The 15242-nt window shown below is 42.4% G+C and overlaps 1 protein-coding gene across 1 annotated transcript in view; it reads right to left on the bottom strand.

Annotated features, from left to right (window-relative positions):
• The window catches only part of LOC127440757 (protein ENTREP2-like), a 200185-nt gene that overhangs the window by 15623 nt on the left and 169320 nt on the right, over positions 1-15242 (bottom strand). Inside the window, exon 4 of the mRNA XM_051697603.1 lies at positions 2210-2341. Within this exon, the coding sequence (XP_051553563.1) occupies positions 2210-2341 (132 nt within the window). The remainder of the gene's footprint in view (positions 1-2209; positions 2342-15242) is intronic.

Here is a 15242-nt window from a genome sequence, read left to right as displayed (position 1 = left end):
CCAGCAAATTTAGATCACGGTAAGGTAAGGCTAATTTTATCATAATTTACATTCTGTATATTTAATTAGGAATTTTAATAGCACAAAATTCAACTGAACTTGGCGCAAATACAAGCAGCATTGCTAATTTACTGCACAGCCTGCCTGTGGAACGAAGACCTTTTGTGTGTGTTACTGTTAGTGTTTGAAATGATAAAAGCACATATGCCAGCGAGGTCAAACAGAAACAATAGTCACTTTTGGCCTTTCACTTGAAATCATCTCACTACCGTCCAACTGATTAAACACCACAGAGAACACAAATGATGTAATACATTATTAAAATCTAGGGTTTAGAAATGCTCATTCATGATTTTGCTTTTTGACATGGTTGCATGTAGCAGGTTAAGCCAATGTAGCCAATGTTTACTTGATTTCCGAAGTTAAATTCTATTTTCTTCATTCATGATTTCATGAAGAGCGATGAGCGTTGAATGCCTTGTATGAACCAATTAGTGGAAGCCTTACATCACTCTTTTCAAAGCTGCCAAATGCGCTAAGATCATGAATAGTGTGGGTGAATTGCTTAGACACTGGAAAAGGAACTAATGGCGAACACTAACTGAAGATGCATAACTAATGATGACTGAGCCTCATCTGCATATTAGAGAGAGACTCACAGAGCGATGCGAAGAGACGTGTCCAATAAGGCAGACATTCTTAAGAATACAGTGTAATTCTTGCTCTGCTAAACGGTTCATGTGCTTGCTAAAAGTCGAATGAAAATTTTTGAAAATGGAGAAATCCCTGGAGGAGCTCGGCATGTGTGCGTTGGAGCAGAGGCAAAACAATACCTATCTCCAGGCTAAAAGTGTAATAATTTGTAAATGCATTCCTCAAAATACAATGCATTCCCCAAATTTTCTGTGATCATAAACAATATTCAAGCCAAATGGCAGAATAAGAGTACAAATCATTATTGATTTCAAACTCTTATATTATATTAAAATCCCACAAAAAAGGAATGTACTTGAGTAGTAAGATCATCATGTGACACAGGTTAATTTAAAGAATGTATGCTACAATATTCGTCATACTTAGTTACCTATTATTTAGAAGGCACTTTCATTCAAGGTGACTTACCGTGGCATTCCTAAAGAGATGGTGCTCATGGAGTGCTTACCGAAGGGTTAAGTGTTTGTCCAAAGGCATAATGGCGGCAGAGCATGATTAAGGTCTCATGAGTTCATATAGTTCTAGGTCATTCCTATGTGGGACCTACCTTACAATTTTGTGCTACCAAGCTATAACCACTCAATACACACACCTCTGCTATTATTCTATAGTGCAATCTATTAAAATTGTGCTCTCTCTCTTTCAGATTGAGTGCAAATCCTTAATTATGTACAGTATATATAAGTATAGAAGGGCCTCTTAATTTTAAAGATTGCTGCAGTCTACACAAAAACAAATAAAAAATAAAATAAAATAAAAAAATAAAATAAAATGAAAAATAGATAAATGTTATTAGACTGTTTTCCATAGTCCTACATCCATTTGCTAATACCATTAAAGGATTACATATGATGAAGAAACTTATTTCTTTTTTAAAACATAAGACTTTCAAACAATACCTGTATGCTTCCAAATCTAATAAAAATGCAGACATTGTGTATCATCAAAATGATTGAATAACCATAATTGGCATGTCTAATGTATCTAATTGTTCTCATTTACTTATCTAATCTAATAATTAAACTGATAGAATTTTAAAGAATGTAAAATAATCAGATAGATATACTGACATGGTGTTTCAAACTAAATACCAAACATTTCTTCAAGAACAAATTGAGTTTATCTCACAGATAAAAGAAGTGTATGTTAACAACACACAAAACACGCACGCACACACACCCCCTAACCCACACACACTTTCTATACTGTATGAACTATAGATTATATCTCCTAACCCTACCCCTTAACCTAACCCTCACAAAAAAACTTTCTGCATTTTTACATTTAAAAAAAAACATTGTTTAGTATGTTTTTTAAGCGATTTAAATTATGGGGACACTAGAAATGTGCTCATAAACCACATTTATAGTATAATACCCTTGTAATTACCAGTTTGTAACCTAAAAAATGTCCTCGTAAACCACTTAAACCCGCACACACACACACACACACACACACACAAGCACGCACGCATGCTCGCACACACATTCAATACCTTAAGTCTGAGGCGTATGGTGTTGCAGTCCCTCAGCGGATTGAGTTTAAGAGTCTCTCCCAGATTATTACAGGTGGATCTCTGGTGCTCAAGCTCACAGCAGACACAAACTCCATCACTGTCAAATTTGATCTGCAGGAGGACAGACACAAAAAACCTTCAGCCTCATGCAATCAAATGTTATTTTCTGCATAAAAGGGGCAATACAGTTTGTGAATTTCACAATGTGAGTACACTTAAATATAAATAGGTCAGACTGTAACACACTAAATAACTTCCGTTACAAACAAGTTAAAGTGATAACACTAACTCAGCACCTGCTCAATAGAGTGCATTTGAGAATGTTTAACAAAAACTGTTTTTTAGGTTTAAAAGTATTTTTTTTTTTTTTTTAAATTTATGTCAAATGTTTCCTCTTGTCTAATGTTTTGCTGCCTTTGGATTTATATGTAGTTTATTAATTGGATGACAGATGCTGACACTGAAAGCTAGCAGTCGATGTTTTATTATGGCTTTGAAGTTCGGGGTAATTTTACCAAAATGAATTTAACTGAATGACTTGAGAATCTTTAAAATATGTAATGAGCATTATTTGTTTATTCATTAAAGTAACTGTTCTTGACTCATCAGCTGATCAATGTTTTAACTGAATTAATTTCAAGTAACTATAATATACATCCCACTTACATGATAACCAATAGTACTGTATGAAAAAGTAGACTATTCAGTAAATGTATTAATTATTAAAGCAGTAAAATTATTCTATTAAGGTGTGTTTAGACGGAATCTGTGCACGCAAATTTGCAGCCTCTGTCATTCACAGACATCCCCACCCTTTGCATGTTTGTTTATTATTATTATTATTATTATTTTTTTGGATAATTTGAGTATGCTTTCAGCTACCAATAAAATTATAGTACTCTAAGGTTCATTTAACTCATTTTACTATGTTTAAGTCCCTTTAGCAGTATTCAGCAGATCTGATTTTCCTTCCAAATCTGAGCAGAAAATTGCAAAAAACATAAAAATAAATACAATTTGTCTGGGCCTGTGATACAGTGGCTTATATAATGAATCTTAATAACAAAAGTGTTATGACTATTATCAATAACATTTTTAAATTCAGTCTTTCTCAAGTGAATATTTTACTTTTAGTTTTGACACATATGCATGTTTCTTATCCCAAATTATGTTGGGTCGATTTGTACTTGTCTCTGAGCTGTGAAAATGTTCTCAAAAATGTACTTCTATAACAATGTTACAATTGCTTCTCTCTCCTACACATATTTGTTGTTAAAGGCAAACAAATTTAAAAAGGAAGAGAAAATAATTCTCCTACATTGTAACATTTAAACGCTTCTATATTCCTGAATTTCAATAATTGTCTTTATACATGTCAGTCCAGAAAGATCTCAATAAAGCCCATACATGGTGGTCCAGCTTAGCTAATAAATGCTTTGTATTTTAGACTGAAACAGAGTCTCCATTTGACCCATATTGCACAGAAGCAATGTGTGAACTTTGCAAGCATGGGTTAATTGAATTGAGGAAACAACTTCATTAATATTTCAGTCATGGCAGGATATGAGTCTCTGAGGAGACAAGCAGAGAGGAGAGATGCTTAATCCATCACACTAATCCCTAAATCAGGTGGAACAGAGACTGATGAAGACAGAAGTCTGTCTTTAGTCTGGTCAACTTGTGGACAAAGGGGAGGATAATCACCCAGCCAATGTATGTGTGTGTGCTCTTGATGGAGGGTACTTGAAGGCTGCATTAGCACAAGAGCACCAGGTGTGAAACTGCCTTTGGGTTCTCAATGTCATGTTTCCATGACAACAGGAGATTAAGACAGTGTTTAGTTTCTGTTATATTATATAATACATTAGAAAGAAACACCATATTATTAATTATTTACATGTAGTATCACTGCAGGTACTGTAGATTAATGAAACTCCAAAAGCCTGGCAACATCTAATAACCATTTGCTTTTGCTTTCTGCAAATAATAAATAAATAAAAATAAATAAACAATTGGATAGTTTCCTACTAATTTCACAAACCACTTTACATAATGTCATAATTTAACCTTCCTTTCATTACTGGAAGAGAGAGAGAATCATGTACAGTATGTGATCATTTATATTTGAATATGTGAATGTAAGATTTAATCTAAAGGAGATCAGTGAACTTTTCATGGAGGATAAGATCATTTGAAATCCCCAAAATATTTCATCTTAATGACACATTCAATCCGTTGAGCTCATGACACATACTGACGTGGGCTCAACTCTGCTGTGATGAATCATTAAAGTATGTTCAGGTTCAGTTTCAAAGAGCCATCAACACTTGCACAGTGCATTCATCTAGAAAACGTCTGATCGTTTTTGATAAAGAAAGTTTTCATCTTATCATCAAAGTGTGTACTGACTGCCCAGTACATATGATTTCAGTTTGGTCCATCAAAGACTAATCTAATCACTACAGAACTAAATGGACACTATTCAACCCACTGTTGAATCCTTCAATTATTTTTGTGATCTTTGCACAGATTTGCTTATGGGTTTCAGACACTCACAGAGATTCAGAGATGGGTGTTACAATTTAAACTCAGCATGGCTCGGCAGCTGTCCCGCATTTACAGCAATACAGAAAGAATGTTTCAATGTATAGCAAATTATCTGCACAACTGTACAGAATTAGCTGCAAAAATAAAGGGTATTTGTGGCTTGCTTCTGTTATACAAATTTGTTCGGTTTCATTAATTGATTAGTTTAGATAGATTAGTTTCACTTCTGGACAAGATGCCACTAGGTTGAAACAAATGAAAGTCTTATGTGCAATGAGAGAGTCATTGAATCATTTTGAGATGTTCACGACCGAAATCTTGTTCTTATCTGATCATAAGAACAAAGCAGATCAAGAATTTCCGTTCAGTTTGTGAACTGCCGAGCATGACTTTTCATCCAAAAACACATCAATAATAGTCTAATAATATTAATGAGTATCAATTACATCCTTACCTTCTCCTTTATTAAACTGTAAATTATTAAAATATTAAATTATTTGCATGACAAATCTACTGACTTCAGTAGAATGTTTAAGCATTATAAGAACAAAACAGATGTACTATATAATTTCCATACACCATTTAAACTGCTGAGCATGATTTTAATCAGAAAAGACAACAATAATAGCCTAATAATAATAATAATTTTGAGTTTCAATAATGTCCTTTGGTCATTGTAAAGCGCATTTCACATGAGTTGAGTCAAGGCATCAAGCGGCGCTTTGAACACCACATGACAAGCGCTGCAGTAAACGTCACAGACGGGCGAATTTACGAGCTTGCCACACAAGAAAGCAGGAGTTGTGCAAAATAAATACTGAAAACATCTATTTGGAAGAGAAAAAAATGGCAATGGCTTTGACTGCAGAAAATTAAAAGGGGAGTCGTTTATGTTTAGGTCTTAGCATTTTTTTTTTTGTTTTTTGTTTTTTTGTTTTGTTTTTTGAGTAGGCTGCATGTAATTACTGTCGTTCAGTAACTGGGGTCTCTGAATACTCGGAAACGATAAGGTAATAATTAACGATAAGGTAATAATTAATTAAAATATATTATGAGACATTCAATATCTCTTCATAAATTTGGACAGTTTTAAAATATTTATTGTAGTTTTGTACTCTCAAAGACATCATCTGTGAGGCAAAAACGTGTGAAAAACACTTTGGTGTGAAGTTGGAGCAGAGCTTGCGCTGACGCGTCACTTCATAGTCTTCAACGTATTCGGCAGCGCTGACGCGAGTCATGTGAAAGCCCCTCACCATGTATAAACAGTCACTTTTTCACATGAATAGCTCTTCCACCCCTTTTCTCTCCGTGATGAACAAGGTAGACTCACATGCCGATGCTTAAGTAAACTAACAACATGCCCCTCTCATTCAGTCGGTCGGTACTTGTAACAGGTCATTCAGTTTATGAATTAAGTTTCAAGAGTGCCTCTTCTCACTGAGCACGTGCCAAGCACGCGATTGGCTGTAATTGTAACCAATCAAGCCATCTGTATGAAGGTAAAATAGTGGCCAAATTATTTGCATGGGGAGAGTAAGATTTGTAAAAGCATACATGAAGTTACAAGCGTAACTTCATGTATCGAAGCGTAACTTCATGAAGTATTACAAGCGTAACTTCATGAAGTTACGCTTGTAACTACATGAAGTTACAAGCGTAACTTCATGTACAAGCAATTTTCATGAACAGAGTAAGATTTGTGAAAGCGTAAATCAAATTGCATGCGCACAAAACATTTTGTAAAGGTATAAACCAAGTTGCAACCCTAAGAAAAAAATATTAACAATACTTTAATGCTTTGCATAAGTGCAATTCATGTGCTGTGAATCTGTAATTCCGTATTAACACAAAGTAAATTTGGTGTGTATTCTTCTGACTTCCTTCCGCGCTTACACTTTTGACACTGTTTTTGAGCATAAACTGCCAAAAACTTTGCAAACCTGAAATCATTGATATGCAAGCAAAGAAAGGGTGGCATGAACAGCAAAACAGATTGACTGTGTAGAATCAGTCTGTATGTGTAAAATAAACTACTGCAAATGTGTAAATGACTTGTGTTTGTGGAATAAATAATTTCCAGAAATAATCTGATATACACTGTTCTGTCTTCCCTTTGTTGAGCTCACACTTTTGGCACAAATTTTTCACTGAAAAGAGTTTTGCAAGCTTGAGGGGGAAGGCGTGTCTACCTGCTTCAAGTAACCAATCAAATAAGGTTTTCATTGACCAGTTTACTCTGACCTGATTGGTTTAATAATATGACAGACAGCTTCTTCTTCATATGGCTCAGCGTCATTCCTCTGGCTATTCCTCCTCTCTTAACTATTAAACTGAAATATTAATACATACACAATTTACTTATATTCACTATTAATTATCATCGGCAAGGCATTTTGATGAATAGATGGAATTAGTTGGTATCACAGAAATCATGCTAGAAAACAAATTACCCATATAAACAAGTAAGTCATATAAAACATCCTGGTACTTGCATAATCTCCGTTCCCTGATGGAGGGAACGAGACATTGTGTCGATGTAGTGACACTAGGGGTCACTCTTGGGAGCCCGAGACACCTCTGGTATTTGATAAAAGGCCAATGAAAATTGGCGAGTGGTATTTGCATACCACTCCCCCGGACATACGGGTATAAAAGGCGCTGGTATGCAACCACTCATTCAGGATTTGTGCTGAGGAGCTGAGACAAGGTCCCGGCCATTTCAGCAGGTAGTTCAGCATTGTGGCAGGAGGGACACAACGTCTTGTTCCCTCCATCAGGGAATGGAGGTTACGCAAGTAACCTGGATGTTCCCTATCTGTCACTCACTCGACGTTGTGTCAATGCAGTGACACTAGGGGTCCCTAGACAAAACGCCGCAACTGGCTGAACTGTTACGTGAACTGGCGGTGTGTGATGGGCAGACCACTGTGTGCCTCGTAGCCAGTGCACCAGGCCGACACGTAACCTCCCCCAACACTGTTATGAGTGTCGAACAGCCCTTTGGGGACAAGTCAACTACCCAAAAGATAGAGATGGGCTAGCCCAGTCGTGGCCTCTTATCCCCTTTTTTTTCCTCTCCCCCAGTTCAGGGCTTAGTTAGCATGTGTACTGAGTCAGCAGCGAGTTTCTCCGCAAACTCGTCTGCCACAGGGCTCGGAGGAAATCAACCAGGGAACACAGTCTGTGAACACTACTGGGAGTTAACAGGCACACGTCTTCAGCTCAGGGGAGGTGAAGGGCGCTATGCACAAGCGATACACCTGGCCGGCTGTCCCGGACTTACCTGCTTGTGCATGCCACTACACGGGATGAATCCGGTTCCACCCAGAGATTGTAGAACCTCACAAAGGTGTTGGGTGTTGCCCAGCCCGCTGCTTTGCAAATGTCTGTTAGAGAGGCGCCACTGGTCAAGGCCCAGGAGGCCGCTACACCTCTGGTAGAATGGGCCTGTAGCCCTACTGGGGGCGGCACGTCCTGGGCATGATATGCCATAGTTATGGCATCAATGAGCCAGTGGGCGATCCTCTGCTTGGAAACAGCACTTCCTTTCCGCTGTCCACCAAAGCAGACAAAGAGCTGCTCAGAGATTCTAAAGCTCTGCGTGCGATCCAAATAGATGCGTAAAGTGCGCACCGGACACAGCAACGTCATGGCTGGGTCTGCCTCCTCCTGGGGCAGTGCTTGCAGTTTCACCACCTGTCCCTAAAAGGGGTCGTGGGAACCTTGGGCACATAGCCCGGTCAGGGTCTCAGGATCACGTGAGAGTAGCCCGGACCGAACTCCAGGCACGTTTCGCTGACAGAGAACGCTTGCAGTTCTCCTACCCTCTTGATGGAAGTGAGCGCAGTCAGGAGGGCAGTCTTCAAAGAGAGTGCCTTAAGCTCAGCTGACTGGAAGGGCTCAAAGGGGGCTCTCTGTAGACCCTGAAGAACAACAGAGAGGTCCCATGAGGGAACAAGGCACGGTCTGAAGGGATTCAACCTCCTGGCGCCTCTCAGGAACCTGATGATCAGGTCGTGCTTCCCTAAGGACTTACCGTCCACTGTGTCGTGGTGTGCCGCTATAGCGGCTACATACACCTTCAAGGTAGAAGGGGACAGCTGCCATTCCAACCTCTCTTGCAGGAAGGAAAGCACTGATCCGACTGCGCATCTCTGGGGGTCTTCGCGTTGGGAAGAACACCACTTAGTGGACAGAAGCTACTTAAGGCATACAGGTGCCTTGTAGAGGGGGCCCTAGCCTGAATGATCGTGTCTACCACCGCGGGTGGTAGACTGCTTAAGTCTTCCGCGTCCCGTCCAGGGGCCAGACATGGATATTCCAGAGGTCCGGTCGTGGGTGCCAGATGGTGCCCCGTCCCTGAGAACGAAGGTCCTTCCTCAGGGGAATTTGCCAGGGGGGGGGCTGTTGCGAGGAACGTGAGGTCCGAGAACCACATTTGGGTGGGCCAGTAGGGTGCTACCAGGACGACCTGCTCCTCGTCCTCCCTGACCTTGCACAGAGTCTGTGCAAGTAGGCTCACTGGGGGAAACGCATATTTGCGAAGTCCAGGGGGCCAGCTGTGTGCCAGCGCATCTATACCGAGAGGTGCCTCGGTCAGGGCGTACCAGAGCGGGCAGTGGGAGGATTCTTGGGAGGTGAAAAGGTCTACCTGTGCCTGTTCAAATCGACTCCAGATCAGCTGGACCACCTGAGGGTGGAGTCTCCACTCTCCCCTGAGGGTAACCTGCCATGACAGTGTTGAGGTCGCCCGGGATGTGAGTGGCTCGCAGTGACTTGAGGTGCTGCTGACTCCAGAGGAGGAGATGGCGGGTGAGTTGTGACATACAACAGGAGCGCAGACCGCCTTGACGGTTGACATATGCTACTGTTGCTGTGTTGTCTGTCCAAACTAACGTGCTTGCCCTGGATCAATGGCCAGAAACTCCGCAGCGTGAGCAGAATTGCCAGCAACTCAAGGCAGTTAATGTGCCAACGCAGCCGCGACCCCGTCCATAAGCCGGCGGCGGCGTGCCCATTCCAAACAGCACCCCAGCCAGTTTTGGAGGCATCTGTCGTAACCACGATGCACCTGGAGACTTGCTCTAGGGGAACGCCTGCCCGTAGAAACGTGAGGTCGGTCCAAGGGCTGAAGAGGCGGTGACAGATCGGCGTGATGGCCACGCGATGTGTCCCGTGGCGCCATGCCCATCTTGGGACTCGAGTCTGAAGTCAGTGCTGAAGCGGTCTCATATGCATCAACCCGAGCGGAGTGGCCACCACTGAGGATGCCATATGCCCCAGGAGCCTCTGAAAGAGTTTCAGTAGAACCGCTGTTTTCTGTTTGAATGCCTTCAAACAGGTCAGCACAGACTGTGCGCACTCATTCGTGAAGCGTGCCGTCAATGAGACTGAGTTCAACTCCAAACCGAAAAAAGAGATGCTCTGAACCGGGAGGAGCTTGCTCTTTTCCCAGTTAACCCGAAGCCCTAGTCGGCTGAGATGCGAGAGCACCAGGTCCCTATGTGCACACAACATATCCCAAGAGTGAGCTAGGATTCGCCAATCATTGAGATAGTTGAGGATGTGAATGCCCACTTCCCTTAACGGGGCAAGAGCTGCCTCTGTGACCTTCGTGAAGACGCGAGGGGACAAGGACAGACCGAAAGGGAGGACCTTGTACTGATACGCCTGACCCTCAAATGCAAACCGCAGGAAGGGTCTGTGTCGAGGTAGAATTGAGACTTGGAAGTGTCCTTCAGGTCTACCGCCGCGAACCAATCTTGATGCCGGACGCTCACCAGAATGCATCAGCATCTTGAACGGGAGTCTGTGTAAAGCCTGGTTCAGTACTCGCAGGTCCAAGATTGGCCGCAACCCACTGCCTTTTTTTGGTACAATGAAGTAGGGGCTGTAAAACCCTTTTTTCATCTTGGCTGGAGGGCAGGATCTATCGCATCCTTTCATAGGCTATTAGCGATCTCCGCACGCAAGGTAGCAGCGTTCTCGCCCTTCACCGAGGTGAAGTGGATGCCGCTGAACCTGGGCGGACGGCTGGCGAACTGAATCGCGTAGCCAAGTCGGATGGTCCGGATCAGCCATCGCGACGGATTGGAAAGCGCAAGCCACGCATCCAAGCTCCGGGCGTGGGGGTCCAAGGGGACAATGTCGTCGGACAAACCGGCAGGTGGGGCCTCGCGGCGGGGCGGAGCCCTAGGTGCCACGCCATGTTGTGGCCATGTTGTGGTGGTGCAGGATGTGTGATGCCTTGTCAGCCTCACCCATCTTGACCCGGTTGAGCCAAAGGTGGTACTCCTGGACCACTAAGGTGGACATCGCCCGCCCGAGAGACCGCGCCGTGACCTTCATCGCCGGAGAGCGAGGTCGGTCGCCGAGCACAGCTCCTGCATCAAATCAGGGGTGGAACTACCCTCATGCAGTTACTTTAGCGCCTTGGCTTGGTGGACTTGCAGGAGAGCCATGGCGTGCAGGGCGGAGGCGGCTTGTCCAGTGGCACAGGGACGACGTAAACCTACAGGCTTTGGATGGAAGCTTTGGGCGTCCGCACAAGGTGGCGGCACTCTGCGGGCATAGGTGCACCGTGAGCGCCTTATCCACCGGGGGAAATCGCCCCTGGCCGCCCCACCATCGAGGGTAGTGAGGGCAGGGGAGCTGAAAGATCGGGACCGGGTAGTAAAAGGTGCCTCCCATGATCTTGTCAGCTCCTCATGCACTTCCGGGAAGAAAGGGACTGGAGCAGGGTGTGGCTGCTTTGAGCGGCGCCGCGAGCCCAGGAACCAATCATCAAGCTGCGAGGGTTCAGGGGAGAGCTGAGGGTTCCACTCTAGTCTGACGCTCGCGGCTGCCCGGGAAAGCATATCCGTCATTTCCACATCAGCCTGTGACTGGGCAACCGTACCCGAGTGGGGGATCCCAGCTGAGGCTTCTGCATCTGACTGGACGAGCCTGCTCTCCGATGCTGTGCTCAGGAGCTCATCAGCTTTGCTGGCTCCGAACAAGAGGTCGAACTCGCCGTGAGATGAGCCGGCGGACTCATCCGGAAGCCCGATCGGGGCAGACGAGCGTGCTGGGGAATGGGAGGTCCGTGGGGGGATACCCGGCGGAGGTAGTCCCATTGGGGTCCCCAAATCGCCCCCAGTGCTAGCCGCGCTGGCCTCATACCCGTAGGTAGAAGGACCAAGGCGGGGAGCCGCTGGGGTGGCTTGCTTTCTTACGAAAGCAAGCTGCGACCGCAATGTTGCCATGGTCATGTTCTCGCAGTGAGTACATGATCCATCCATGAACGCTGTCTCCACGTGGGTCAAGCCCAGACACAAAAGACAGCGATCGTGACCGTCAGAAGTTGAGAGGTAACGACCACAATCAGGAATAACACACAAACGGAAAAGCATCTTTAAAAAGATGCGTCTTTAAAAAGACATTCCGTGTGTGCTGCTCTTTTAGAGAAATATACTCTTTTAGAAAAATATACTCTCTTTTTTCTGCTGAAGCACCCAGGGGCGTTCTCTGCAGTGCACCAGTGCAGAGGAGGGAGAAGCCGCTGAAATGCGCCGTCAGATCCAGCAGAGGTGAATGAATAGTCAGCTCAGTAAACATCGACCGTTCGGCTCCAAAGAGAAAATCTGAATGAGTGGTTGCATACCAGCTCCTTTTATACCCGTATGTCCGGGGGAGTGGTATGCAAATACCACTCGCCAATTTTCATTGGCCTTTTATCAAAGACCAGAGGTGTCTCGGGCTCCCAAGAGTGACCCCTAGTGTCACTACATCGACACAACTTTGAGTGAGTGACAGATAGGGAACTCTGTGAACAGATAGATAGTTTACTTCTATCATTTTGTTTTTTAGAATGAGTTCAGTGATACAGCAAGTTCCATCCATCCATCCATCCATCATCCATCCATCCATCCATCCTCTTAAAATGTAATTAAAATAATGAACAGAAACAAGAAGAAACATTTGAACAATACACTGAGATTTATATCAATAAATGGTGTCAGCTCAACTTTACACTCGCAATAAAAGAACGTGTATGTATTAATATGAGGAACAATGGTGAGCCATATGAAGAAAAAGCTGTCTGTCATGTCATTAAACCAATCAGGTCAGAGTAAAGTGGTCAATGAAAACCTCATTTGATTGGTTACTAGAAGCAGGTAGACCCACCTCTCCCCTCGCGCTTGCAAAACCCTTCAGTGAGAAAATCGTGCCAAAAGTGTGAGCGCAACAAAGGTAAGACGGAACAGTGTATATCCGATTATTTCTGGAAATTATTTATGCCACAAACACAAGTCATTTACACATTTGCAGTAGTTTATTTTACACATACAGACTGGTCAACCCGTTTTTATTATACAAAAATATTCCAGGACAAATAATTATTTTCCAGGACATTTAGGCATTTTTCTAATTTTCCATGACTGGAAAACTGCATTGTGTAACGATATGCAGAGATGAGAGGCAATGGATCTAAACGCAGGCTTTGTTTAATGGAAACGAAGAAGATGGTGATACAATGGAGCAATACAAAGAACTAAATATGTAAAGTTAACATTACATCAAAACATTCACACATAAGGAACACAAGAACAAGAACTGACCAAGAGCAAGAGAACATGAGGGCAAATATATATGCAGACAACTGATGAGGGAACAGGGAACAGCTGAGGAAGATGGGGAACAGATGGATATGATGAGGGCAGTGCATGATGGGAATTGTAGTAAGGGGGCAAACTACAACAGAAGACAATAACGGTATCAAAATAAGAGTCCTTGTGAATAGAGGGGTGATGATGAAGATGAAGTGACAGAAGTGAAGACAATGACGATGTGACACATTGCAAAATTCCAGGTTTTGCAGAATGCGTGGGAACCCTGATCATGTAAAAATAGAAATTCACAGTGACAAGATGCCATTGTAGAAATGCGCTATTCACTATTCAGTCATGATTAATTTACTCTGAGAGTGAAAGCGTCCGAGGATTACTGAGAGAAGCACTGTAATATTTGGCTGGTCATATGATCTCAACATGGCGGCGCTCATGAATGTGCACTCCATATGTAGAATAAAGCAACTTCTTCTCAAAGACTGAAATAACTATTAAGTCTTCATCTCATGTGAGTTACATCATTTAAAAAAATACTTTTCAAAAATACTTTCCTACTATTACTATTTCTTTCTGTTTAGCAAGTTCAGCAACTAGTAAACAAATTACTGAGTGCCTCGTTTAAGTCTAACTAACTTCAGTTTGCACTTAGCATTTCACAATATTATGAAATGTTCTATGTAAAAAAAAAAAAACTTTGCCATCAAGCAATTTTAATGTTAAACCTATAAACTCTTAATCAGACAAATTCTGAGAAAGACCTTGGGAAAAGGCTTCACACATGCAAAGCTGCCAATGTCAGACCAACCACTGAGCTAAATCAGCATGATCGATTTCTCTCTGAATAACTAAAATTTATGATAATACAATAATGCAATCTAAATAAACTGCATTCAGAAAGAAAAACAAAGGCTTTTTCTTATTGTGCATTCTTAAGCACTCTATGTTCTTGTGGACTTGTTCAACGTCATCATCCACCTCCGAAAAAAGAAAATAGATATGAGGTTGTTGAATCTACATATTGCAGCGCATCTCAAAATTCACATAGATGCGCTCTACGTCCTGCTGTTCTTCCAAAATCACTCTTTCGAGGTAGCTAGGCAAGACAGATTTTCACGGGAACGCAAGTCCAAACTTTGCATTCTTATTGTGGAACACCCAAATTTTCTGCTATGCCAAAACCTGACTGCTTGTTTAAACTCTACCAATATTTGCAGATACACAACAGCTAAAATAAAGAAAAAAGCTTAATGCTCATTTTATCTATGCAAGTCCTTGTATGAATATTAAACCTGTATACCTGACAGTTCACTGAAACTAGAAAGAAGCTGAAATTAATTCAAAGCCTCCATCTATAACCTGAAAACCATTCATGCATTTAATTGTGGTTGAGACAAACAAATAAGAATTACCTGGTGATTAATGTACACAGAGATATGGATGCAGAGTTATTAATAAACTCCACCAGCTGCCTTTGAATCCAGTGGATTGAGTGCTGTGGTCTATCTGAAGACAATTCTGTGATATGTATTAAACATATATCCAAAGTGGATAAGTTTATGTGTATTTTTATTGCCACCCGTTCTAAATGCTGCTATTCAAATGATCATTTAGTTATTAATCTCTTCCGCACCAGATAGACAAATGGTTTTAGAGTAGGAGTGGGGTATCCCGTTCTGGATAACAGAAATGGGGAAAGCCATGCTGAGCCGTTATGCCGTGCTGGGCCAGCACTGGACCAACTGTAGAGCTGATAATTCAACCTCAATAGAAAGCACAACAAAGACAGTATTAATCTACTTTATAAGCATTCATTCAGAGAACACAAGGGGCAGCACACAAACATACTATGGCAT

The sequence above is a fragment of the Myxocyprinus asiaticus genome, chromosome 1 (assembly GCF_019703515.2).
Source record: "Myxocyprinus asiaticus isolate MX2 ecotype Aquarium Trade chromosome 1, UBuf_Myxa_2, whole genome shotgun sequence".
Classification (NCBI taxonomy): domain Eukaryota; kingdom Metazoa; phylum Chordata; class Actinopteri; order Cypriniformes; family Catostomidae; genus Myxocyprinus; species Myxocyprinus asiaticus.
This window is presented reverse-complemented; position numbering and strand designations above follow the sequence as displayed.